Raw genomic sequence first — 25,959 nt, 5'->3', positions numbered from 1 at the left:
ATCCGTTCAGGGGTAATCCGTTTCTGTCCTTTACTTATCTGGTGTCCCAGATATATCACAGTTCTCTCAACAAACTGTAATTTGTTCCTGGACACCCGTAGACCCTTTTTCCCCAGATAATTCAAGAGTCTAATGGTATCTCCCCTCATTTCTTGTTCCTTGGGTCCTGATAATAGTAAATCGTCCACATACTGCATTAGTTGGGAATCATCAGATTGTGGATAGTCCACCAGGATTTGTTCTAGCATTTGTCCAAACAGGTTTGGAGATTCAGTGAACCCTTGGGGCAATACAGTCCACCGAAACTGTCTCCGTCTACCTGTCCATGGATTTTCCCATTCAAACGCAAACATATCTCTACTTTCCTCTTCTAATGGACACATCCAGAAGGCATCCTTCAAGTCGATAACACTAAACCACTCATGGTCTGGGGGAATCCGACTCATAATAGTATAGGGATTAGGCACCACTGGGTGGCGGGTCTGAACAATAGCATTCAAACTTCTTAGATCCTGAACTAGGCGATAGGATCCATCTGACTTTTTCACTGGGAGTATAGGGGTGTTATAAGGTGACATGCATTCTTCTAATAGTCCGTCTCGTATTAGAGTCTCAATTACCGGCTGTAGCCCTTTTCTCCCTTCCAAAGAAATAGGATACTGACGTTTCCTTACCGGCTGATGACCTGGTATTAATGTGACATGTAAAGGTGGGATGTCCAGACCTCCTCGATTTCCCTCCTTATACCAGACTCTCTCGTCAATCTGCCGTTCATCCTCTTCCTTTAAAGCGCAGAGGTGGACTCGCACTTCTCCGTCCACAGGGAGAGCACCCAAACCTAGGAGAGCCTGTAAGTCCCTTCCTAGGAGGTTAAATCCAGCCGACGGTAATAACAAGAGGTCTTGTACCCCTTCTCTTTCTTCCAGTTTCACTGTTACTTGGGGAATTATTGATACCATTCTGGGAGCCCCTTCTATCCCAGAAATTGTCAAATTACTTTTTACAGGCTCAGTTTCGATTGGCACAGTTATTACACTACTTCGTTCCGCTCCTGTGTCCACCATAAACACCACCTCTTCTCCCTTGGGACCAATTTTTAGTTTTACCAGGGGTTCCCTCTTATATTTGGTCCCTAACATTTGGAACCCCTGACACCCCTAATCTTCTTCCATAAGTTCGAGGGCACGCAATTCCCTCTTGCATCGGGGGCATTCCCTCTTAAAGTGTCCTTCCTCATTGCAGTAATAGCACTTAATGAACCTCCGGGGTCTTCCCTCTCTTGGATATCTTGGATTGTTTAGAGGAAGGTTTTGTTTTCTTTCCCCTCTGGATTCAGCATTCATCTGTCGGATAGTCTGTACCATAACCTTTGTCGCCCTCTTTTGATCTTCTTCTTCTCTCTGCACATATACTTTTTGTGCCTTTTTTAACAGGTCACTTAGGGGTTTTTCACTCCAGTCCTCCTCCTTTTCTAGTTTCTTTCTAATGTCCTGCCATGATTTGGAAACAAATTCAATTCGAATAAGCTGTTCACCCATTGGTGTACTAGGGTCCACGCCAGCATACTGTTGGACATTCTTTCTCACCCTCTCCAAAAAATCAGTAGGGGACTCGTCTTTCCCCTGGTGGTTCCCAAATGCCTTGGTAAAATTGTGACCCTTTGGCACAGCCTCCCGTATCCCTTTAATTGTCCACTCTCTATATTGTCTCATACTTGCCAATCCCTCGGGTGTTCGTTTGTCCCACCTGGGTTCATTTAAGGGATATTTTTGTTCATGGGGTCTAGGGTCCCCAGGTTGTTCATATTCCCACATGAGGAGGGCAGCCCGTCGAATCATCTGCCTCTCCTGGGGTGAGAATAATGTTCCCATTATTGCCTGCATCTCTTCCCACGTATATGTGTTTGGTCCCAGGAATTGGTCAAGCTGTTCAGCCAGTCCTATAGGATCTTCTAATAACTTTTTCATTTCTTTCTTAAATCCCCGCACCTCTGTACTAGTTAGGGGAACATTCACATATCCCGTTCCCCCTCCCGGTCCTCCCATAGGAACTTCTCTCAGGGGATTTAGGCTTATTGAAAACTTTGATGGTCCTGGACCAGTCTGGGATCTTGTCCAGGGTCGGTTTACCGGTGGAAGTTTAGGGTCCGACTCCCTTAATTCATCCTTTTTTTCCCGGCCCCCTTCGGGGCAATCAGATTCATCACCTTTCCCCTCCGGTAATAAGCTTTCCTCGGGCGCAGTAGGCACCGGGGGAATATAAGGAGGAGGAAGGTTGTCCAGAGGTTCCCATTTCTTTTCTCCCGCTACCCTCAATTTAAAACATTCTGTTAAGGATCCTGGCCAGGGAACCCAACAAAATGCATATGCTAACTCTTCTTGATTCACCTTTGGTCTCGAATTTACATATATGTTTAATGCTTGTCTAACCCAATCCTCATCAGATCCAAATTTCGGCCACCAGACCGAGGAACCTTTAATAGGTTGTTTTGACCAAAGGAGACAATATTGGACCATCTTTTTCTTGTTTTTGTCCCGATATCTTTTACTATCCCAATTTTCAAACATTCTCCCCAAAGGGCTGTCAAGGGGTACTCCCAGGAATTGTCCTGAATTTTCAGACGAGCCCTTAGATTTTGATCCTCCCATTTTTCCCACCTAGATCTGTTTATCGTTGCTGAGGACCCTCTCGTTCTGGACCCTACTCCCTTCTTCTCAGACGCCTCGTCGGAGGTACTGTCCCTCCTTCGGTTACCGCTGAGGTTTTCCTGGGGTTGACCCCTCTCTTCTCGGCACTTCGTCGGAGGTGCTGTCCCTCCTTCGGTTACCGCCGAGGTTTCCCTGGGGTCTATCCTAGAGTCCCGCGACAGGGTCCTCACGCTACGACAAAAGATCTATACCTGATCTATTACGTTAGGTTTTTATCCAAACAGGTGTATCCCGTTACACCTGTTACCCAATCCCCACACCACAATCGTAAGTCGTCACTTACCAGTGTCTTCCCGGGGATTGAACCGTCACCCTTCTCCTCTCCGTCTTGTCGTGTCACCTTGTCCGGATACCACTCGCTCAAGCCGCCCGAAGCGACGAGCAAGGGACTAGGAGCCGCTGAACTCAGCGGGGTGCACCGCCTCCGATGTCCCTCTTCTCGCCTCCCCTCACGGCCGGAGTGTAGATCCCGGACGAGCCCCCATTTGTCAGAAATAAAACTTCTCACACATGAGTCTCTTTAAAACTGATGACACGACAAGCTTTATTTACAAGTCTGCAGAGTTGGACTCAACTGGTTTCTCACCAGTTAAGCCCCGATACATACAGTGCATTGATTTTTATACCCTTATTGTTTGCCCTTCCCCTTCTTATTAATACTGTTTTAATTGGTTAGTATTACAAAAGCATTCTAAGTATAACTGCATTTTTAATTATCACGTTCGTTACGTATGCAGTGAACTCTACATACACTAAATTCTGTTTCTCACCCTTCTTATCAATCCTTTGTCTCCTGCATGTCTCTCACTATGACCATGAAAAGATAGGTTTAAAAAAAACATATTCAGCAGATCCTTTTGTCCTTGACTGCTAGTAAACTCCCTGTCCGTTCTGGCTTCCCTGTTTATGATTAATCATCACATTTTAACTTAAGTCATTTTAACCTAAATTCTCTATATAACCAGACCTACTGGTTGGGAGGTTTTCCTGCCAACAATGCTTTCATTGTGGGAAATACAACTAGCAACCAGAAAACTATTTCTTCAAAAATTCTAAATGCCTCCTGGACACACAAAATCGCAGATTTCCTATTGGGGAAAATCAAAGGTGTTCAAGCCAAACTGCAATTAAAAGATAATGCACAACCAAAATTCTTCAAAGCCAGAGCAGTCCCATTTGCTCTGAAAGGGAAAATTGAGGCTGAATTAAACAGACTAAAACATAAAGACACATTAGAAGCAATACAATACAGAGATTGGGCAGAGCCCATTGTACCCATATGAAAAGCAAACTGTGAGATTCGTATTTGTGGCAATTATAGTCACCATCAATGCATCACTCAAAATACCTGAACACCCCATGCCCAAGGCATAAGAATTGTTCCAAGCACTAAACAGAGGGCAAAAATTCACAAAACTAGATGTGTCACAGGCATATCAACAGATAGAATTGGACAAAAAAAAATCAAGAGACTGTATAACAATCAATCCCCATCTGGGACTATTCACCTGTACACACGGGCCTTACGGAATTTCAGCAACACCTGATTACTACATGGACTCTCAGTTGGATGTTACCTAGATGATGACATCATCATGGGCCATTGAAAAGGTTTTAACCAGACCACCACAGGTGATTACGAAAGGACAAATATGTCTTCATGATCCCCTCAGTAACATATTTGGCTTCACAATCGACAATGAGGGGGTGTAAATGAATCTAGCAGGAACAGAGCTATTCACAAGGCCCCATTGTGATAGTACAGATCGTAGATACAGTAACTATATACACTATGTACATTGGTGATAGATCTGTACTATCACATTCACCCCTTCTTGGAGAACTGACCCTGGAAAAAAAAAATGAGGGAGAGAATGAAAGGAAGGGGTAGGTTAAGGACTGTAGCGGTCAGGGGGTCTGACCATCCGGCGTGACCGCCGTGGTGCATTGGATCAACAAGTTTTTGATTCTTTCGACGAGCTCTACATCTATACCCAACCAACAAATTGGAATCACAATCCTTCCGAGGACTTGTTAATCACTACCGAAAAGATATCCCTAATATGTCTACACTGGGCAGCCCGTTGAACCAATTACTCAAGAAAGATCAAACATGGTATTGAAATGCAGAAACTAAAATCACTAAAGGAAATACTAACTTCAACAAATAAGGTGCTGATCCACTACAACTCTAGTAAAGAAGTTACACTGGCCGTGGATGCTACACCAGTGGGATTAGGAGAGGTACTATCCCAAATCACAGAAAAAGCTGAGCAACCAGTAGCGTACGCTTCATAAACATTAACCACAAGTGAACGTAATTATGCCCAAATAGAAAAAGGATTAGCAGTAATTTTTGCTGTAAAAAAAATTCCACCAATATCTTTACCGAAGGAAATTCACCCTTATCACAGGCAAACCGCTTAGTTTAATCTTGAGGCCACACTGCAGCCAGAATTCAAAGATGGGCCATGCTACTAGCGGCGTCTTCTTTGGCTTGGCTTCGCGGACGAAGATTTATGGAGGGGGTAAAAAGTCCACGTCAGCTGCAGGCTCGTTTGTGGCTGACCAGTCCGATGCGGGACAGGCAGACACAATTGCAGCGGTTGCAAGGGAAAATTGGTTGGTTGGGGTTGGGTGTTGGGTTTTTCCTCCTTTGCCTTTTGTCAGTGAGGTGGGCTCTGCGGTCTTCTTCAAAGGAGGCTGCTGCCCGCCAAACTGTGAGGCGCCAAGATGCACGGTTTGAGGCGTTATCAGCCCACTGGCGGTGGTCAATGTGGCAGGCACCAAGAGATTTCTTTAGGCAGTCCTTGTACCTTTTCTTTGGTGCACCTCTGTCACGGTGGCCAGTGGAGAGCTCGCCATATAATACGATCTTGGGAAGGCGATGGTCCTCCATTCTGGAGACGTGACCCATCCAGCGCAGCTGGATCTTCAGCAGCGTGGACTCGATGCTGTCGACCTCTGCCATCTCGAGTACCTCGACGTTAGGGGTGTGAGCGCTCCAATGGATGTTGAGGATGGAGCGGAGACAACGCTGGTGGAAGCGTTCTAGGAGCCGTAGGTGGTGCCGGTAGAGGACCCATGATTCGGAGCCGAACAGGAGTGTGGGTATGACAACGGCTCTGTATACGCTTATCTTTGTGAGGTTTTTCAGTTGGTTGTTTTTCCAGACTCTTTTGTGTAGTCTTCCAAAGGCGCTATTTGCCTTGGCGAGTCTGTTGTCTATCTCATTGTCGATCCTTGCATCTGATGAAATGGTGCAGCCGAGATAGGTAAACTGGTTGACCGTTTTGAGTTTTGTGTGCCCGATGGAGATGTGGGGGGGCTGGTAGTCATGGTGGGGAGCTGGCTGATGGAGGACCTCAGTTTTCTTCAGGCTGACTTCCAGGCCAAACATTTTGGCAGTTTCCGCAAAGCAGGACGTCAAGCGCTGAAGAGCTGGCTCTGAATGGGCAACTAAAGCGGCGTATAACTATGATATAAACCATAAACCAGGAACACTCAACAGCCATGCAGATGCCTGATCACGCATGCCACTACCCGAGACACAGAACAACGAGAAGAAATTATTAAGTGGACAGCAGAGGGCAGGCTGATGCCCAACACTCTTTCCCCCAGTGTGCGATAAATGCTGACTGGGCCCCCTTCGAACTGATAAGATTACATCAGGCCCAGGACTACAAATGAGAATTAGAATGCATCTCATGATTAATTATAAAAGAGAAAGACCACCTGAATAATTTAAGGACTATGTACCCTGATTATTATTAAATACTTTCTCTTTTATAATTACTCATGAGATGCATTCTAATTCTCACTTGTAGTCCTGGGCCCGATGTAATCATATTAGTTCCAAGAGGCCCAGTCAGCATTTATCGCACAGTGGGGGAAAGAGTGTTGGGTATAAGCCCGCCCTCTGCTGGACATCATGGCACACACATCATGATGTCATATAATATAATATATATATATCTATATATAGATATATATAGATATATGTCCCGCATCGGACTTGTCAGCCACAAACGAGCCTGCAGCTGACGTGGACATTTACCCCCTCCATAAATCTTTGTCCGCGACGCCAAGCCAAAGGTATATATATATATAGATTATTCTATATATATATATATATATAGATTATTCTATATATATATATATAATCCTGTGTGTCAGTAGTCACATTAGTCTAATAGAAGTATGAGAAAGCATCATGTCTCCAAGTCTTAATTATGTGCATACACATCTTTATTTTTAAAATATTTTTATCGATTTGGTAGAGAGAAATTCATATCTTAGTATGCCCCACCAGTGAATTTGTATGATTTAACTTTTGCAATGTTCAATTTAAGATTTTTAGTGTTGATACTCCCAGTCACAGAATAGGAAGCAATGACTACTGTCCTCAAGACCACGTTTCTGCCATAACTCACCTCAAGTGGCCTAGGATGTGCTGGGCTTCCATATACTGAAAACACTTTTATTAATGAGTCACTATGGTTTCTAAAGAGTACGCTCGCTGGACAATTATTTTACCTTCTAAAGGTTGAATAACCTTACTGGACTTTGGCAGGCTATAGGTTTGTTCGAAAACAGTCAATGTACAATTTACGTAAAACTAGGAATAGAAGGGGACTATACAAAGGACATGGCTGAAATGGCTGAGCACGTTTTACAAAGTAGAAACAGCAATTGTAGTGCAAAACAATACACTAAACTATTTGACAAGAAATGCTCCAAAAGAACCTGAGGAAAATAATAACATCCTTTTAAGAGGGGGGGGGGGGGAATTGCATGAACCCTACTTAAGCAAACAGCGACGAAGCTGAGAGATATTTGAAGCTCTTTGCAGTCTTAGGATCAATCCATTCCAAGATCAACCAAACACGACTCCGGCCAGAGTTCATACCTGGGGCAGCGGAGCATCCCTGGTGTTATGGCGTCTGATGTCACCACGCTCGGCTGAGGCCGAGCCAATCAGATGTGACCGTAGACCAACCAATCGGGCGAATCGTTTGTTTCGAATCCGTGGCGGGTGACGGTTGAGCATGCGGCTGCGCGAGCCCGGCCATTAACGGCCGAGCCCGGAGAAGGTGGGGACTCTTTGGATCGGTGCGTGTCGCTTCGCGGTACAGTATATTCGTTCTGTCTTTTCGCGCAGCCTGGAGAGAAGGACGCTGGGAGCGCCCTCAGCAGGGCTGAGAGGGGAGGGTGTCCTCTGTCAAGGAACGCCGGCTGCTCCTTGACAGAGGCCCATCCTTACCTGTTGGAGGTCATTGGAATGGAAAAGGCGTTTGGTGTGAATGCTCCAGACCACAAAAGTCTCCAGTACCCAACACTTGAGGGATGTAAATGAGATATGGGGGTGGGGGTGGGGGTGGGATGGGGGGGTGGGGGTGGGGGTGGGATGGGGGGTGGGGGTGGGGGTGGGATGGGGGGGGTGGGGGTGGGGGTGGGGGGGGCTTCCATCAACAGTTCTGACTGAATTAAAATCGCCTTGTCGCCTCACTCCAGTGCTGTTCATTGATCAGCGTTTAATCTGATCATTCCTTGCTGGGACTCAACACCCCTCTCTGTAACTGGATTCTGGACTCCCTACCAGAAAGTCTGTCTGGGGTGTCAGCAGAACCTCCAGCACCAACCGTCACACTGAGCGCTGGCGCCTGTCAAGGCTGTAGACTGAGCCGCTTCTGTACACACTTGTTGACCCACGGCTGCCTGCCCAGGTCCAGCTCCAACAGCGTCTTCAAGTTTACAGGTGACCTCACACCAACAGACTCATCAGCCACAACGATGAGTCGCACGAAAGAGGTGGAAAATCTTGCGAAAGGGGGCGAGAGTCACCGGCTCATCTTAACAAGGACAAGACGAAGGAGATGATTGTGGACTTCAGGAGGACCAGGAATGATACTATAAGACATACAGTAATAGGGCATGAAAAGTAAGGCAGTGTCTTTGGTTCATTGATTATTCAGAAATTTGATGGCTGCGGGGAAGTTGTCCCTGTGCCGCTGAGTGCTCATCTTTAGGCTCCTGTACTTTTTCCCCGATGGTAACCGAGTGAAGAGGGTGTGGCCTGGGTGGTGGGGGTCTTTGAGGATAGAGGCTACTTTTTAAAGACACCGCCTCATGTAGATGTCCTCGATGGAGTGAAGACTGATGCCCATGATGTCGCAGGCCGAGTTAACCCCCTGGAGTTTATTCTTGACAGGAGAACTGGCACCTCCATACCAGGCAGTGATGCAACCAGCCAGAATGCTCTCCACGATACACCAATAGAAGTTTACGAGAGTCTTCGGTGACATACCAAACCACCTTAAACACCTCACAAAGTATAGTTACTGACAAGCCTTCTTTGTGATTGCATTAACGTGGAGCCTCAAGAACAGATCCTCAGAGATGTTAATGCCCAGGAATTTGAAGTTCTTGACCCTCTCCACTACTGAGCCCTTGATAAGGACTGGGTTGTGTTCCCCTGACTTCCTCCTGAAGACCACAGTCATATCCTTGGTTTTGCTAGTGGAGAGCACAAGTTCCTTGGAGTTCAGTTAATTAGTGACCAATCATAGACATTCAACATTTCCACACTTTTCAGGATATCGCAACAGCGACCGCAGTTTCTGAAAAGACTGAAGCGGGCAAGACTACTGGCCACCACTATCAACAGAAGCACCGGATGCAGTAGATGACCTCTACAGATTCACAAGTGAAATGTTGCTTCATTTGAAAGGACTGTTTGGGGTCAGAATAGTGGTGAGGGAGGAAGAGTGGATGCAAGTGATCCGGTGGTCACAGGGTTAGGTACCAAGGGGAAGATTGGTGTGGAGGGAGGAGTAGACAAGGGAATCTCAGAGGTGATTCTGCATAAGACAGAGTGGGTAGGAAATGGGAATATGTGTCTAGTGGTGGGATCACATTGTAGGTTGCAAAAATGGCAGAGGAGGAGGTGTTCAATGCAGAGGTTGGTGGGGTGGTAGTTGATGAAAAGAGGAATTCTGGCCAGATATGCAGGTAATGGAGTATATGCAGGTGAGTGTCAAGTTGACGGTGGTAGAGGGGGAAAGCCTGATGATCTGGCATAAAAGTCTTCGACCTGGGAACAGGTGCGATGGAGGTGAAGGAATTGAGAAGAAAAGTCACGTATGGTAAATGGTAGGGCACTAAGGAGTACGGTAGAACAGAAGGATTTGGGAATATAGTTCCCTGAAAATGGCATCACAGGTAGATAGGGCTGTAAAGAGAGCTTTTAACATATTGGGCTTCATAAATCAAAGTATTGAGTATAGGAGTGATGCACATCCAGGAGTGGGTGCATGCGGTCAGTGTCTGGGTGTGAGATTGTATGTGAGATTGAGGAGCTTGGCAGTTTTGAGGAATTTTTGAATGTTGATGTCATGATCCTGCAGGATGATGACATTATCAAGATATGGGAATATGGCCTGTAGCTTGAACTGATCTACCATGCAGTCCATCTTCCACTGGAAGACTGAAACTCCATGGGTGACGCCAAAGGGGACCCATAGGAAATGGTAGAGGCAGCCATCCTCCTCAAACCCAGTATATTGGCGATCCTCTGGGCAGATAGGGAGCTGATGATTTGTGAATTTCAGGTCGATGGTAGAAAAGATCTGATACTGTGCGATTTGGTTCACCATATCAAATATATAGGGAGAAGGGGTACGCGTCTAGTTGTGTGTAACTATTAATGGTCTGTCCAGTCGATGATGTCCTATTCTTCCTATTCCTCACTACCACTATTTGTGTTCTCCAAGGTCTGGGGCTGAGCTCAATGATCCCCTCATTAAGTAACCTCTGCCCGAATAAAGGCCTGGTCACCAGCACTGTATCTCCTAATTTTGGTGGCGACAGGTTTACATTCGGGGGTGAGATTGGCAAACAGCGGTGGATGGGGTGATTTTGAGAGTGGAGAGTCCGCAGATTGTGCATAGTGAATGACTGGGTTGCTGGCTGGGTGCGATTGGGGAGGGGTCACTGAAGAGTCTGGAACGCAGTGAGGGGTGGATGAGGGCCATCGAACTCCACGTCACGCTTTTCAGGTGACATTGAAAATCAAGTCTCAGTAGCATGGCGGCGCAGAGCTGCGACATCACCAAAAGTTTAAAATCTTTATGGTCTGTACCCTGCATGGTCAGAGTTGCTACGCAGTAGTCACAGACATCTGCTGTATCTAAACTTGAGGCCAAGGAGACCTTTTGGTTTGCTGGCCTTATCACAAGGGAGTAGCAATGCACAGTGTAAGAATGAATGAATGAAGCTCTCCGTACTCTCATTATCAAATAGGTACTGCTGAATCCCGAAGATGGTGCCCTAGATGATGGTCCCATGACTTGCACGTGGTGCTGCTAGTTCTCTGCAATGGTGGCCCCCATGATCCGCACGCGATGCTGCTGGGAAGGGGTTTTGATCTACACACCTAAGCATAATTTCCCTTGTTCCTACAGCTACAGCCGATTCTGTCTTTTGCTGAACAGAGTTTCCTCGGTTCCTTGCCCAGCCCACAGAAATAGCACTTTGGGTGCTCCCAGCGTATAGTGATTGGGGGTTGCTGACTGTACCTGGCAGTGGTGATGGAAGGCATTCGTGAGGTACTACCACTGTAGTCGAATCATTAGCAGGTCGATGGGGTGGCAGCACGTCCCATGATGGTGGCGCGCAAGGCAGCCTTGAGGCAGCCACATTGTTGGTTGAGTAGGCCTCCATATTCTGAAGGGGCATTTCCAGAGTACCTGCCAGCTCAACTGCTCTCCACAGATTGACCTCTTGCTCCAATAATTTTTGGTGGATGTTATTTGACCTGATCACTGCAACATAGGCATCCATGGTCAAGTCATCCTATGAGTGCTCCACAGCCGTCGCAGCCTTACATTCACAGGCCTTTCCAAGGGTTCACAGGGCCTGGAGGAACTTGGCATTTGACTCCCCTGCAATACCTATAGTTTGTCGGTCTCTGACCACACAGTGGCTGAAGATGCCTGCAGGAATGCCTCGAAACAGCATAGCCAGAGTTCAGAGTTGGTAGATACCTCAGCTTCTCTGGGTTCATGATCTGCTCCATTATAGAACTAAAACACCATCAATAACTCCAAAAGACTGAAGTTGAACAAACTGATAGGCTTTTATTAGCTTTAGAACAAAAGCACATCCATGCTGCTTGACTTCTGCACTGGGAAGGGAGCCTGTGGGAGGAGCCATGGAGACTTTAGCAACTGGGTTACAGGGAAAGGTTAAACAGGTCAAGTTTATTGTCATCTGAGTGCACAAGTACAACCTGACCAAATGGTGTTCTCCGGTCCTTGGTGCAAAAACATGCAGACATACAACCAGATATAACACACATACAAACAAATAATACATATGCAGAACTAGATTTGTATCTATTGTTTTTTTTTACAAATGAGAGTCTTGGATAGGTAGTTTGAGCATTCTCACTGCCCGTGGGAAGAAGTTGTTCCTGGTGGTGCTGGCTCTGATACTTCTGTATCTCCTCCCCAATGGGAGAAGCTGAAAGATGCCGTGTGCAGGGTGGAAGGGATCCTCAATGATTTTGTACACCCACATCAGACAATGATCCTGGTAGATCATGTTGATTGGGGGGGAAAGCGAGACTCCAGTGATACTCTCTTCCACTCTTATGGTCCTATTGATTGATCTCTAATCCATTTCTCTGTAGCAACCGTACGATACTGTGATGCAGCTGGCTAGGAAGCTCTGGATAGAGCTCCTATAGAAGGTTGACATAACGGTAGCCGTTAGTCTTGAGCGTTTCAGTCGTCTCAGTTAGTGCAGTCACTGTTGCACCTTCCTGACAAGTGAGGAGATGTTGAGTGTCCAAGAGTTAAGTGAACTCCAAGGAATTTGGTGCTCTCCACTCTCTACTATAGAGTCGTTGATGTTTTGTGGAGGGTGATCATTCCTGGTCCTGAAGTCCATGAACATAGTCTTCATCTTGTCCACGTTAAGACTCGTGTTATTACTCTTGCACCATTTCATGAGATTTACCCCTCTTCTCTATAGTTGGTGCTGATGAGGTCGACTACTGTTTTGTCATCTACAAACTTAATGAGAGTGTTGGAGCTGGATCTGGCGATGCAGTCATAGATCAAAAAGTTAAAAAAATATATATATTTTGAATCCAACCCTTTTGATTCTGGATGCCCCCATGAGGGAAACCATCCTTATAGTCATCTTCATTATTTGGTGTTTCAACAAGATTGCCTCTCATTCGATTAAACACCAGCATTTTATTTTTTCTTATTTTAAATTCCCAGCACAGTTTTGTTTTTGCTTATTGGAGTGGTTAACAATTGAAGCATTAATTAAAAACACATGGTGTTCTGGGCACCACAGCAGTTTTTCTGGAGTGGGGTTTCAACTGCAATTTTAGACTGGAGGGATTAAGGAATTTCATAGTGGTTTACATGATCATGACAAGTTTAGATAGAACAAACAGAATGAGGCTGCTTACAATGCAGGTCAAGTATCTGAAGATCTAAAAACAGAAAAGATGCAAAAGCCAATTTTTTTTAAAGCGCCAACGTGACATCACAAGTGGAAAAAAATTCAACACCTGACTTGCCCATGAAGGTGTCTGATGCTCTTTTGGTGCCAGTTTGATTAAAATAGTAATGAAAAAATGAAATCTTTGCTTCTGGCTAGGAAGATGCCAAATGGAGCTGGGTCCAAGTCTTCAGCATTGGTTGCGGCGACATCATTCTCTATTGGGTGCGGTGCTGTTTGAATAGAAGAAGTTGCCTCAGGCAGAAGTGGGGACCTTGGGCTCTCTGGCAAGAGCCGGGACAGGAGTTGGAGACAGCGGCGGCATTGGGGAGGTGATCTTATTTTGTAAGCAAAGATTAAGTTTTAGTTTGGTTAGTACTAAACATTATTTCATGTGAATTTTCCACTTGTGGCATCATGTTGGCAACTAAAAAGCCTGCCGTTGTTTGTTGTTGCTGTTTAACTGCTGATACAGGTATTATGCTGATGTTACTTAATTCTATTGTTCCAAAATCAAAAAAAAACTCATAAATTGAAAATGTCTGGTCTCAAGCATTTTGGATAAGGGAAACTCAACCTGTTGTGGATAGTTCAAGAACTAGGGAACACATTTCTGTCACCTCTCAAAAAAAATCAATGAAATTAATGAGACCAGATTTAGCACTGCACAAAGCCATACTGGCTATCCGTGATTATCCCTCATTTTTTTCTAAACATGGATATCTAATTATCCCATGGACTTTTGTCTAATAATTTTCCTTCCACTGAAGCAAGGCTCTCTGTGCTTCCTCCAGTTTTCTGGCCCCTCACCTTTGATAAAGAAGATGCAAAAAAATGTTAAGTCTAGCTATCTCCTCCCTTGCTTCTCACGGGAACCTAGGATAGATCTCATCTGGTCCGAGAGATTTAATTAATATCCCTAGGGCTGTGTTTCACAATATTTAACACATACTCTTCCTTAAATAGGTAAGAAATTAAGTAGATTAAGAGTTCAGATTATTTGTGTACCCCTAACTGAACATGCTGCAACATGTCTGACTCCTTGGTGAATACAGAGAAGTATTCATTTAGATCTTCCTCACATTATCTTGCTCCACAAATAGATTACCCCTTTGGTCCTATTTCCCTGACTGCAGCTTTGCTTCTGATAATAGAATGTTTTGGGGTTCTTGATTTTGTGGTCAAGGCTATTTCATGACTTCTATTTGCCCTCCTAATTTATTTTTCTCTCAAGAAATATTCCTCAATTATTTTTTGTCATCCAAGGTTCCCTAATCCTGTTATTTTAGCATTTCACCCTTGCAGGAACATATTGTCCCTGAACTCTTTAAAGAGCTTTGAACTTTAACTGTAGTTGTTCTTGCAAGCACTTTTTCCCAGTCTAATTTTGTCAGGCCCACCCTGGCTTTATTTTAATCAGCCGTACCCCAATATAGGATCTTAACTTAAAGCCTAATCTTGTCCGTTTCCATAATTAATTTGATCACTTCCCAAAGTTTTCCCCACCATCACTTTAATAAGTTCATTGTTGTGTTGTAAGAAAAGGTCAAATGCTGCCCTGTCTCTAGAACAGCTATTCTCAACCTATTTTTGGGCTGTGGCCCTCTTAGGACTCTGCTCAAAGTTTATGGGCCTCTTTCTTTGCGAAGCAGTCAAGTTTAGTTGGTGTCTTCTGCACTTTTGTCCTACTGACGGCATAAAAAATATTTTATGATTTTACTCTGTCGTCCTCCTTAAATGTACTGTAACCCCTGTTGAGAATTTAGATTAGATTAGATTCAACTTTATTGTCATTGAGCCAAGTTAAATACTAAGCCAATGAAATACAAATTAGCATCTAACCAGGAGTTTTAAAAAAAGTGCTATATACAAATTCAATTAACTACAGCTGCTCTGAAAGGATGTGTTGTCTCCAGAAATTTTCTTTGACAAATTTAACAAATTCTGCCCCTTGCACAAAAGCAATCACCGTTAATGTTCATAAAGTTAAAGTTCCCTCCCTACTATAACCCTATTGTTCTCACTGCTTTTCACCACTTGTTTGCATATCCGTTCATTTCGCTGCTAGCTTCTAGCTGCTCCACTGTTCAAATAGTGTGTAAAAATCTTCCTACATGGATGTTTACTGCCTCCAGTTTGGGAGTGTATTTCACTTTTTTTCCAGGACCTTGCTCCTGATAGTTTTGAGTGATTTTTGCTATAATTTCCTGGAAATCTTTTTAGAATTATTTGGTTCTTTCTACTGATTTTTGTTTCTTCCAGGCAATTACATGGCAGCTTATGGAATTGGGACAGGTTTGAATGGGACTGGATTGGTTGACTTACTGGTCTTTTTCAAGCTGACTTTCTCAGAGATATTGCTGTAAAGGTGAGAAACTATGAGAATCATAATTTATTGTCCTGAAACGTGTCATGTAATTTGTTGTTTTGTGGCAGCATTGCAGGTGCAAAATTATTAGGAATTGCATTAAAAATAAAAAAAATTAATGCAAAAAAAAGGGTGGTAGTGTCTGTGTTTCATTGTCCATTCAGAAATCTGATGGCAGAGGGGAAGAAGCGGGTGTTTGTCTTCAGGCCCCGGAAACTCCTTCCTGAAGGTAGCAGTGAGAAGAGGGGTGATGAGGGTGCTTGATGATAGAGGCTGCTTTCTTGAGACACTGCCTCTTGTAGATATCCTTCATGGAGTGAAGACTAATTCCATGAAGGCACAGGCCGAATTCAAAACTTTCTAGCCTTTTCTTGTCTTGTGCATACTGTATATGGATGCAACCAGTCAGAATGCTCTTCATGGAACACCTGAAGAAATTTGCAAGAGTCTATGCTGACATACAAAATCTCCTTATGAAGTAAAGCTGCTGCTGAGTCTTCTTCGTGATTGCATCAACATGGGGAACCCACGATAGATCTTCAGAGATGTTTACACTGAGGAATTTGAAGTTCTTAACCCTTTCCACTGCTGACCCTTTGATGAGGACTGGTTTGTGCTCTGCTGATTTCCTCCTCCTGAAGTTCACAATCAGTTCCTTAGTTTTACTAATGTTGAGTGCAAAGTTGGAGTTGTAACTTCACTCAACCATCTGATCTGTCTCATTCCTGTACGTTACTCATTGCCATCTATGATTCTGCTGACAATCGTGGTGTCATTGGCAAATCTGTAGAGGACATTTGAATAGTTCCCAGCCAAAGTCTTTCATGTAAGTTGAGGAAAGCAGTGGGCTAAGCATGCATCCCGGAGGTATTCCTGTTTTGAACCTCAGTGAGGGAGGAGACGTTGTTTCTGATTCGTACTGATTGGTGTTCTGATGAGAGTCAAGGATCCAGTTGCAGAGAGAGGTGAAGAAGCCCATATTTAGAAGCTTGCTGACCAATACTGAGGGTATGATGGTGTTGAAAACTGAGCTATTATCAGTGAAAAGCAGCTTATTTATTTATTTTTTTTTCACACTATGAAGCATATTGACCAAAATACACACAAACATTTCCCTCTTGAATATACACAGTGTCATTTTCTCCCCTTTTCCCCCCTCCCTTCCCTCCCTCCTTCACCCCCCCCCCCCCACCCACTCAACGTTCAACATATATGATACATTAAACCCATTAAACAATGTCATCACACAATGAAAATAAGCAAGAAATTTGTGTCTTCTACTTTTACACACTGGGTCAGTTCATTTCGTCTTCTTCTCCTTCTGTCATTTTAGGTGGTGGAGGTCCACGGTAGGACTTCTCTGTTGTGTTCCATGTACGGTTCCCAAATTTGTTTGAATACTGTGATGTTATTTCTTAAATTATATGTTATTTTTTCCAATGGAATACATTTATTCATTTCTATGTACCATTGCTGTATTCTCAGGCTACCTTCTAATTTCCAGGTTGACATAATACATTTTTTTGCTACAGCTAAGGCTATCATAATAATGTTCATGCTGCTGTTGTCTAGATGATCCAGGGCTGTGTGGAGAGCCAGTAAGATTGCATCTGCTGTGGAGCAAATGTGGTGGCAGGTAAATTTCAGTGGGTTCAGGTCTTTACTTGGTTATGAGTTGATTCTGGCCATATCAACCTCAAAGCATTTCATTACAGTAGATTTAAGTGCTACTGAGTGTTAGTCATTGAGGCAGCTCACTCTGCTCTTTATTGATGCCCTTTTGAAGTAGGTGGGAACTTCCGACTGCAACAATGAGAACTGTCACTACATTTGAATGTAAATGAATTTAATAATTCTCAGTTTCAGATTAATTATGTAAGAAAAAAAGAAAATGGTATTCTTTTATAAATTCAAATATTAATTTGGAAAGTAGAAAGCATCAAAAATAATAAAAACTTGCTATACCCAGAAGTTTGGGCATTAAATGTTTCCATGATATTTCATCAGAATTTGAAAAATGTTACATATATAACAGATTTTAAGAAGGTTCAAAAGCTGAGAAAAGGAGGGTAAAGCAGTGGGGAAAGCAAGAGAGAAAATGGCAAGTGACTGGTGGTACAAATCAAAAGGGTGTTTAAAGGAAGTAAAAATGAACAAACTGCAAATGATTATTTAAATTTATTTTAGACATACAGCATATTAACAGGCCATTTCGACCTACGAGTCTGTGCCACCCAATTAACCTAAAATCCCCAGTACGTTTCCAAGGGTGGGAGGAAACCGGAGCCCCCAGATGACACCCAAACAGATATAGGAAAATTATACAAATTCCTTAGAGACACTGTAACAGTGTTGCACTACATGTTTTCCAAATTATTATTATTTGACATCTCTATTTATTTGTGCAAAGGTGCAGTGATAAGCAGCACAGTGTACTTCTTCAATATTCTTACAGCAGTCTGTCATTTATAGTTATAAAGCAGAACACTGCAGGTGCTGGGAACAGAAATGGCAAAATAAGACTTAGCAGGTCAGGCAGCATCTGTGGAGAGTTAATATTTTGAATAGTGTGGCGATTGCAGGAGCTGAAGGAAATCACTGCTACCACACTGAGGGTCGTTAACGACTTTTTATTCCAATTCAGCGCACCCCTTTAAGGGCAGCATGAGCTCAGTCATCTGGTGCATTGTGATGTCATAATCGCTGCCTAGGGTGTGCACTGGAAGGGATGCTGGAGTCAGAGAGAAACCTCTGACAAAGCCATTTCCCCATGGCTGCCCCGCAACATGGCGATACAAGCGGGGCCAGTTCGCCATGAGGATGTGTGCCGCCACAATAGATTATTTTTCGCCAACTCTATTTTTCTCTATTTGTGTTAGATAATCTTGCAGAGCTAAAATAAGTATCTGCTGAGCTGCTTCCTTGGTTATCCAAACTATCAAATAGATTGTAAGCCACGAAATGGTTTGCCTTAGTGTTTAAACATCTTTCCTGAAGTTTTTATTTAAAAGAAGGAAAAACTGGTAACAAATTCAAATCTCAGGTTTCACTGTCATAATGAAGTTTCATGAAAGCCTTTGGAAAGGACACAAAACTATCTTAAAGACAATAAAAGCAGAGTTTTCCCATGTTTGGGATATTTGAATACCTCAACTGCACTATTTATAATTTTCAAAAATGGTCCAGATTCATAAAATCTATGCAAAGTGAAATGTTTACAGATAAGTGGAAATGCTCACAAATATGAAGCACTGGGCAGTTAAGTAAACATAACATTGGTTAAAAAACATTGGAAGGGAAAATGGGAATTGAGTGTACTCAATAATTTCTATTTACACTAAACTTCCCATTCCTCTAACCCTGATACATGTACCTTTCAATTTGCTAGGTAGAAGTCTCAGGGATAAAGTCTCAGAACTCTACATCTCAGAAAAGAAATGTAAGGAATAAACTTGCCTCTCTTTTTTTTCTTACAACTTTAATAATGTTTTTTTTTGTAATCGAATATTAAAGGATTAAGAAAGAAGATGGCTTTTGAAAAATGCCAAAAGATTTCTTTCCAAGAAAATCTGGAAGCCATCAAGGAACGAATGAAAGAAAAACGGAATCAGAATCAGGCTAAAATCAACAGGACTAAGCAAACTTTGAATTCAAAAGCTAATCCCAAAGTACTAAGTAAGTATGGCATTTTATGTCTGTTTTTTTAAAAAAAAATTGCAGTTTGTATCAGCCCTTACTATTTTTTTAAAATTTGACAGATCAGACCTCTTTCATGAAAAGTATCCAAGCAAACAATCAAAGCCTCGCTTTATCTCTTGAAGCAGAAAAAAAGAAACTGAGAGTTGCCTCTGATATCATATTGTCCTTGAAAAGAGAACGGCAAGCAATGATGTTCCATATCCTCATGCTAAAAAAAAAGCTTGAAAATTTTAACTCTGAACAAATTGAGGTATATAACCAGATTGAAACTTATTTTAATTGTTGTCATTAATTAATAGTGAATGCCTGCAATTTCTATAATATTGTTGAATGCAAGCTATTTTAAAGTTTTTATCTTTTTTTCACAGGAGTTTATGAATGTGATCTGAAAAGACTGTTTAGGAGCAAAAGTAAAACTGACTGCGATTAGTTTTTTTTTACTCTTAGGAAATGCATATTTTTTGAAAAGGGAACTAATAATGTTGTAGCAGCATGCTGCCGCAGCAATCAGGCTGGCGCTCTGGGTGGTGAGCGCAACCAGGAACCAGCAGACCATGTAGTTGGCACTGGCCCCAGAAAGTAATCCAGCAGTCATATGGCTAAGGCAGCATAGGGGCCAGCATCCCTAACATGGCTCTGGCCCCCCGCTGCATACCCAACAGCTTGGGGATAGCGCATGGGGAAGAAGGCATTATAATGCAAGAAAGGGGGCCCACGTGCTGGAAACCCACTATTGTTATGCAGGTGGTGACATCAGTTGATGAGACAAATGGCGGAAACACCAACAGTATGAAAGCTGAGCTTCAGTCCCAATAAAGCACAGAACTATACTTCAGTACTCCTGTGTGTGTGTCTCTTCGAGTAGTGTACGGCTATTATGTATCCTTTTAATCTTCTAAAAGATTCATGTGCTGCTTATGTACTTTACTTTGGTTTTCTGCATGCATTTTGTATCCTGTGGTACAAATTGAGTACAAATATAAGTAGAACATTTCTGAGAGTAAAGCAATAATGCCACCTGTACTTGTATCTCAGGTGGGATTTCTTTATTAAGAAGTGGATTAGATTGCTGATTTGTTTTTATTTTGTGATGCCTTTATTATATATTTGGAGGTATTTTTGAATTTATTGTAACTTGAATAAGATTTACAGGCAGCAATTCCAAGAGGAAACATTTTTTAATCTGGATTATGCAACTGTACAACAGAAATCTGTGAGTCATTGATAGGGAAAATTAATGTTGAGTAAGTGTTGGCAATTTAGGTGCTTGCTTGAAGTGTGTAGCAATGGGTTTATCTTTTTCTGTTCTCTAAGCAGTCAGTCCTCAGGAAGAACATCAGCTGATATTGCTAAACCACTGGGAAAATATTCTATAGGCCACAGGAAATGGAGGCATATCTAACTCTTTTCACCTTGTGCCTGCTCCACAGTTCAATATGGCCATGGTTGATCTTTTACCTCAGAACTACTTGTCAGGTCTTGATCATTTGTAAAATTCTGTTTTGGATATTCTCAGTCACTGGTCATCCACAACACCCTTGTGTAGAGAGCTCTAAGGATTTATTAACCCACGAGTCAGGAAATTTCTTCTCATCTTTACTCTGTGGGAAGCAGTAGATCTTCCAATGGGAGTAAGAAATCTAAGTATTCTCCATGACATTTTAATATTTAATTTTTATATTTTGATTTTTTTGCAATCAATAGGCCAGTCAACATTTGCAGTGAAAATAAATGACTTTTTAGATGCAGGCTTTTTGTGAAGCTCTGATTGAATCCATTTATTTGGTTTGGAAAAAGTCATCATTGCCTGCCATCAAAACAACTGGTGGTTTGCTCTCTGAGAAAATCCGTATTTGCATTAGAGAACGTGACTTTTAGACTGACTGAAATATTGTGATTAAAATTATGAAGTTCAGCATTGCTTAGTGACCCAATGAGCAGGAAGTTCATTGAAGCAAAATAAAAATAGTGTAGAATCATTGTAATACCCTTTGTTACTTTTGTTACAGAATTTGAGATTAATTCCTGATTCTATAAGTGGAGATGTAAGCATCTTTGAAGAGGATTTGCTGCATTTCTTACCAAATTGTTCCTCACCAATTGAACCCTTCATTCCGTGAGTATGTTTTGGAGCTTTATAATTGGAAGTAGAATAGAGAATTTAATTATTGGGTCAAGTAAGTTCAGACTCACAGGAATGTTGGCTGCACCAACTCCATTCCTCTAGTTCAGCCATTCTCAGTGGGGGCTCTCTCTACAGCACCCACCCCAGGCCCAGCACATTTAAGTAAAAATCTTGTTTTCTTTTCTCCTTGCATAACATAAATATTGTTTTTTTTTATGTAGTCAATAGGAGAGAAGTACAGAGGAAACCAAAACTTGACTGCTTCATGGGATGGGGCCCATAAACTTTGAGCAAAGGGGGGTATAGCCAGAAAAAGGTTGAGAAGGCTGCTCTAGTTTCTCAGTTTCTGTTGTTTTTGACCTGATGCTGAGCATGGCTTGCCCACTACAAGAGTTGATCAAGCTACTCACAACATTTCATGCATCTGCTTTTGCCCTAAGCAAGGATTCCTTGATCTTCCTGATCCACTGTACCAACCTTTGCATTGCAACCTTTGCAATTTATGTCACCTTCAACCAGATTCTGTCCCAGATGTATCACTGCTTCCCCTCTTTTGCCTTCAGTAGACACTTCCTGCTGGAAATGCACCACAATACCTGCTTTTGTTAACATGGTTTGGTTTCTTTTTTCTTTTTTTTGTAGTTTGTTGAATTATTTTGAATAGCACCTGGAGAACTTGTTTTGTATGCAAAAGTGTAAAACAAATTCAACTTTAATGTATTTTTTAATTGACTTTCTAAGGGATATTATGAGTGATGTTCCCTTGGAAAATTCCAGAGTCACATCTGCAGAGAACTTAACTGTACTATCCAGTGTTGTAGACACACAGCCTACATCAAGAAAATTATCAAGTGGTAAGATCAAATGCATTAAATCATATGGTTGTGAAGAAAATACTCTTGAACAACATGAAGCTCCCTTCAAGTTGCTGTATCCATGAATAAAAATGGAGTTCTATTTTGAGAAGGAGGAATGAAAAAGCAATCAGTGGAAAAAGGGAACTGGTGTAGCAGCTAGTACAGTAGAGCTACTAAAGTAATACAAACACATATGCCAGATTAGTCAACTCAAGACTGATTTATTCAGGCTTTACAAACTTCTTTTATATACTGCATGTCCTGGGCTTCACGCGACAAGCTCTGTGTTTTATTGGGGCTGAAGCCCAGCTTTCATACTGTTGGCGTTCCCGCTGTTTGTCTCATCAACTGATGTCACCACCTGCATAACAATAGCGGGTTTCCAGCATGTAGGGGCCCCTTCTTGCATTACAATGCCTTCCCCGTGCGCTATCCCCAAGCTGTTGGGTATGCACTGGGTGCCAGAGCCATGTTAGGGATGCTGGCCCCTATGCTGCCTTAGCCGTACAACCGCTAGATCACTTGGCCAGTGCCACTGCACGGTCTGCTGGTTCCTGGTTGCACTCACTACAAGTTTGCTGTTGATCCATGACTGGCAGGTTTAAATTAAGCCTTGAGTGTCCCGTGCCTTCCGGCAGGAGACTCAACAGATCAACGTGCCGTTCCTCGGCACTCAGTATCTCTCGTTTGCGGTCCATTAAGTGAGTATTCAGCTGTGTGCCCATTCCATGGCTGCTACATCATCCCCCCCCCAGAATCATCGCCAGAAACTAAAACCCCAGTTGTGTGTGCCTTAGGTGGACGGCCATGTCATCTGGGCTGGGGGCATTGAATGAGTGGGCATACTGCACAGTATCACAAACCGTCACCAGCACGGTTCTGCAGTCGTGCGGAACCATAATATGAACAGCTGAATACTCACCTATTGGACCGCATGCGAGAGATACTGAGTGTCAAGGAATGGCACGTTCATCTGCTGAGTCTCCTGCTGGAAGGTGCGAGACACTCAAGGCTGAATTTAAACATGCAAATCCCGTGGACTGGCAGCAAACTCATAGTGACGTCCCACCTTGTCCTGTGGAGCCCAGGACATGTGGTATATAAAAGAAGCTTGTAAAGTCTGAATAAATCAGTTTTAAATTGACTAATCTGGCATGTGTGTTTGTATTACTTTAGTAGTTCTACCGTAGTAGCCGCTGAACTGGTAACATTCTGATGAAGTATCTGTGGCTGAAATGTTGATTGTTTATCTTCCTACAAATGCAACCTAACTTGCTGAATACCTACAGAACCTGTAGTTTTTTTTCCCTGGTAGAAAATGATATTGTTGTCAATTCTTTTAAATATTTACCCATTTAATAACTATTTGTATGTAGCAAGGAACAACCAGAATATGTTCAATGGCATGACAAATACAGACAAATTATCAATGGATTAGGGATATTTGCTTGATGGGAGGCAAAAGTTGAAGTACAGTTCAACTCCGATTATCCAAAATGGTCAGGACTGGGCCTATGTTGGATCATTTTTTTTTCCAGAGAACTGGTCAATTTTTAAAAACAGCCCAGTAGCAACAGCAAATCACTTGTATCAATGCTTAAACAACAACAAACAAGAGAAGGCTTTTTAAGCATTAAAGTAATGTTTAATTCTCACCAAAAAAATTGCTGGCTACCACCTATCACTAAAACAAACCCAACACAGCCACCAATCACTGAGACCACCTAACCACCACCACTGAACCCCGACATGAACCCATCATTGACACTGATCCCCGGGGAGGCTTCCCACGCCTCCCAGAATACTCACTGGCAAGCCAGCAGGCTCCTGTCTCCTTGGTCACAGGAGCTCCCAATGCTGCAGTCCTGACCCGAAGGCCTACCGCACATGCACACCAGGGAAGTAAGCTGAGGGGATGAGTCGGATTCTGGTGTACCAAGGAGGGAAGATGATTGGAGGGGAGGGAACGCCACTGAGCCCGAGATCTGTGCTCCCATCTGGGAGCCCAAAGTCTGCGGTTCTGCCTGGGAGACCGCTCTCCTTGATGATGCCGGACATGGAATTCTTCCTACCACTTGCAACTGAGAGACAGTGGCATGAAGTTTGAGAGAGAGAGAGAGAGAGTTGGTGAGAAAAGTCAATAGGGAAAAGTAAAGAAAAAAAATTGGAAAGAGAGAGGGGAGGGAGTTACCTGAAACAAGGACAATCGTCGTTCTAATTTCATGACAGATGAATTTTTAAAAAAATCTGTGAGGTCAGTTTGACTCCGAAAAATTTCTGATAAATTTGGTTTGTTTCTGATCCCGTTTATCTGAAATTTTAAAAATACAGATAAATGAAGATTTCAGAAAATCCAATTTCATATAATTGGAGTTGTACTGTTTATCATGTATATTACATATTTTTTATTATTGCATGACAATAAAAGGGATCTTGAAAATCAGTTTGGGTAATCAGGATAATTGGGGAATTATCATCCTTTTTCAGTCTTTTTATTAATATTTTATGTAATCAATGCATGAGGAGAATAGAATAAAGAATCAAATAGTGAAAACAGAAATATCAATATATTGCAATAACATTATAACATATTAAACAATATTATCCCTTTCTCCTCAATTTTGAATATTCAGAAAAGAGAAGAAATTGTTATCAAAACTCCATTTAACCTACCAATAATAAACAAAAACCAGCAACTGAGAGTTCACTAAACAGATCAATGTAAACTATTTATCTGGCCTTTGCCAATAAAAAAAAACAACATAAATCCAAAACAGTCTGGAAGGTAAAGTGAAAATACAAATTAACTCATACAAAAATAGTTTATAAAAGGATGCCAAGTCTCTTCTAACTTAACAGAGGTATCAAAAGTGCAACTTCTAATTTTTTGTAAACTTAATGATGTAACTTGTGAAAACCATTCTATCAAAGTTGGTGAATTAGGATCTTTCCATTTAAAATAAAATGACTCTCCTTGGCCAACAGTGTAGTAAATGCTACAACCCAATGTGCAGCAGAAGTGGGAACTTGACCCACCTCTGGAGCTAAAATTCCAAAAATAGCAGTCAATATAATGGGTTTTAATCTAATACCCAGTATAAATGACAACATTTTGAAAATACCTGACCAATTCTTCTCCAACACAGAGCAAGACCAAAATATATGTTTTAGTGTGGCCACTTGTGATTTACATTTATCACACATAGGACTAACATTAGGAAAGAAATGGGCCAATTTATCTTTGACATATGAACCCAATGTACCAAGTAATGAAAACAGACTGTATCTGCTGAAATGTTGCATATTTTCAGCATTTTCTGTCAAATTTCTGGCCTATGTAGTATTTTGTTAAAAAATCAATTTAACGACCAAATTTTTCTGATCACTATTCCATAATGCATAGGGTTCTCTAACACTACGTTGCTGCACTTCTAGGACTTGGGTTTTTTAGGTAGTAAATGTTGAGCATCTTATAAGCAATTTATTCCTGCTTTCCAAACAAACAGGTGTAATGATATTTATTCTCCCTGAACCAATTTGGCATGAATAAGCAGAAGTGTTGGCTGTTAACTTGATTTGATAATTAATGGAAGATGTTGGCCTGTTTTTAGTTGATAGATCCGATGCAAATTTAGCCTGGGAAATTGTTGCAAACTTGGATTCAACATAAGCTCTCAACAATTA

The 25,959-nt window shown here is 42.3% G+C and overlaps 1 protein-coding gene across 13 annotated transcripts in view; it reads left to right on the top strand.

The window, feature by feature from the left end:
* Positions 1-7,728: 7,728 nt before the first annotated feature.
* LOC138751241 (shugoshin 1-like) overlaps positions 7,729-25,959 on the top strand; it is a 35,035-nt gene continuing 16,804 nt past the window's right edge. For 3 of the 13 annotated variants that reach the window (XM_069913285.1, XM_069913284.1, XM_069913272.1), the window contains exons 1-8: positions 7,729-7,820; positions 13,386-13,571; positions 15,489-15,594; positions 17,167-17,230; positions 19,108-19,269; positions 19,353-19,543; positions 21,303-21,409; positions 22,160-22,272. In XM_069913285.1, the coding sequence (XP_069769386.1) occupies positions 19,122-19,269; positions 19,353-19,543; positions 21,303-21,409; positions 22,160-22,272 (559 nt within the window). In that variant the 5' untranslated portion in view covers positions 7,729-7,820; positions 13,386-13,571; positions 15,489-15,594; positions 17,167-17,230; positions 19,108-19,121. Of the gene's footprint in view, positions 7,838-13,385; positions 13,572-15,488; positions 15,595-17,166; positions 17,231-18,341; positions 18,618-19,107; positions 19,270-19,352; positions 19,544-21,302; positions 21,410-22,159; positions 22,273-25,959 lie in introns of those variants that run through there. The other 10 variants (XM_069913279.1, XM_069913278.1, XM_069913276.1 and 7 more) reach the window with 10 other exon arrangements.

Source organism: Narcine bancroftii, chromosome 1 (assembly GCF_036971445.1).
Source record: "Narcine bancroftii isolate sNarBan1 chromosome 1, sNarBan1.hap1, whole genome shotgun sequence".
NCBI classification, from domain to species: Eukaryota; Metazoa; Chordata; class Chondrichthyes; order Torpediniformes; family Narcinidae; genus Narcine; species Narcine bancroftii.
Note: the sequence above shows the minus strand (reverse complement) of the source record. Positions and strands in the feature narration are given on the sequence as shown.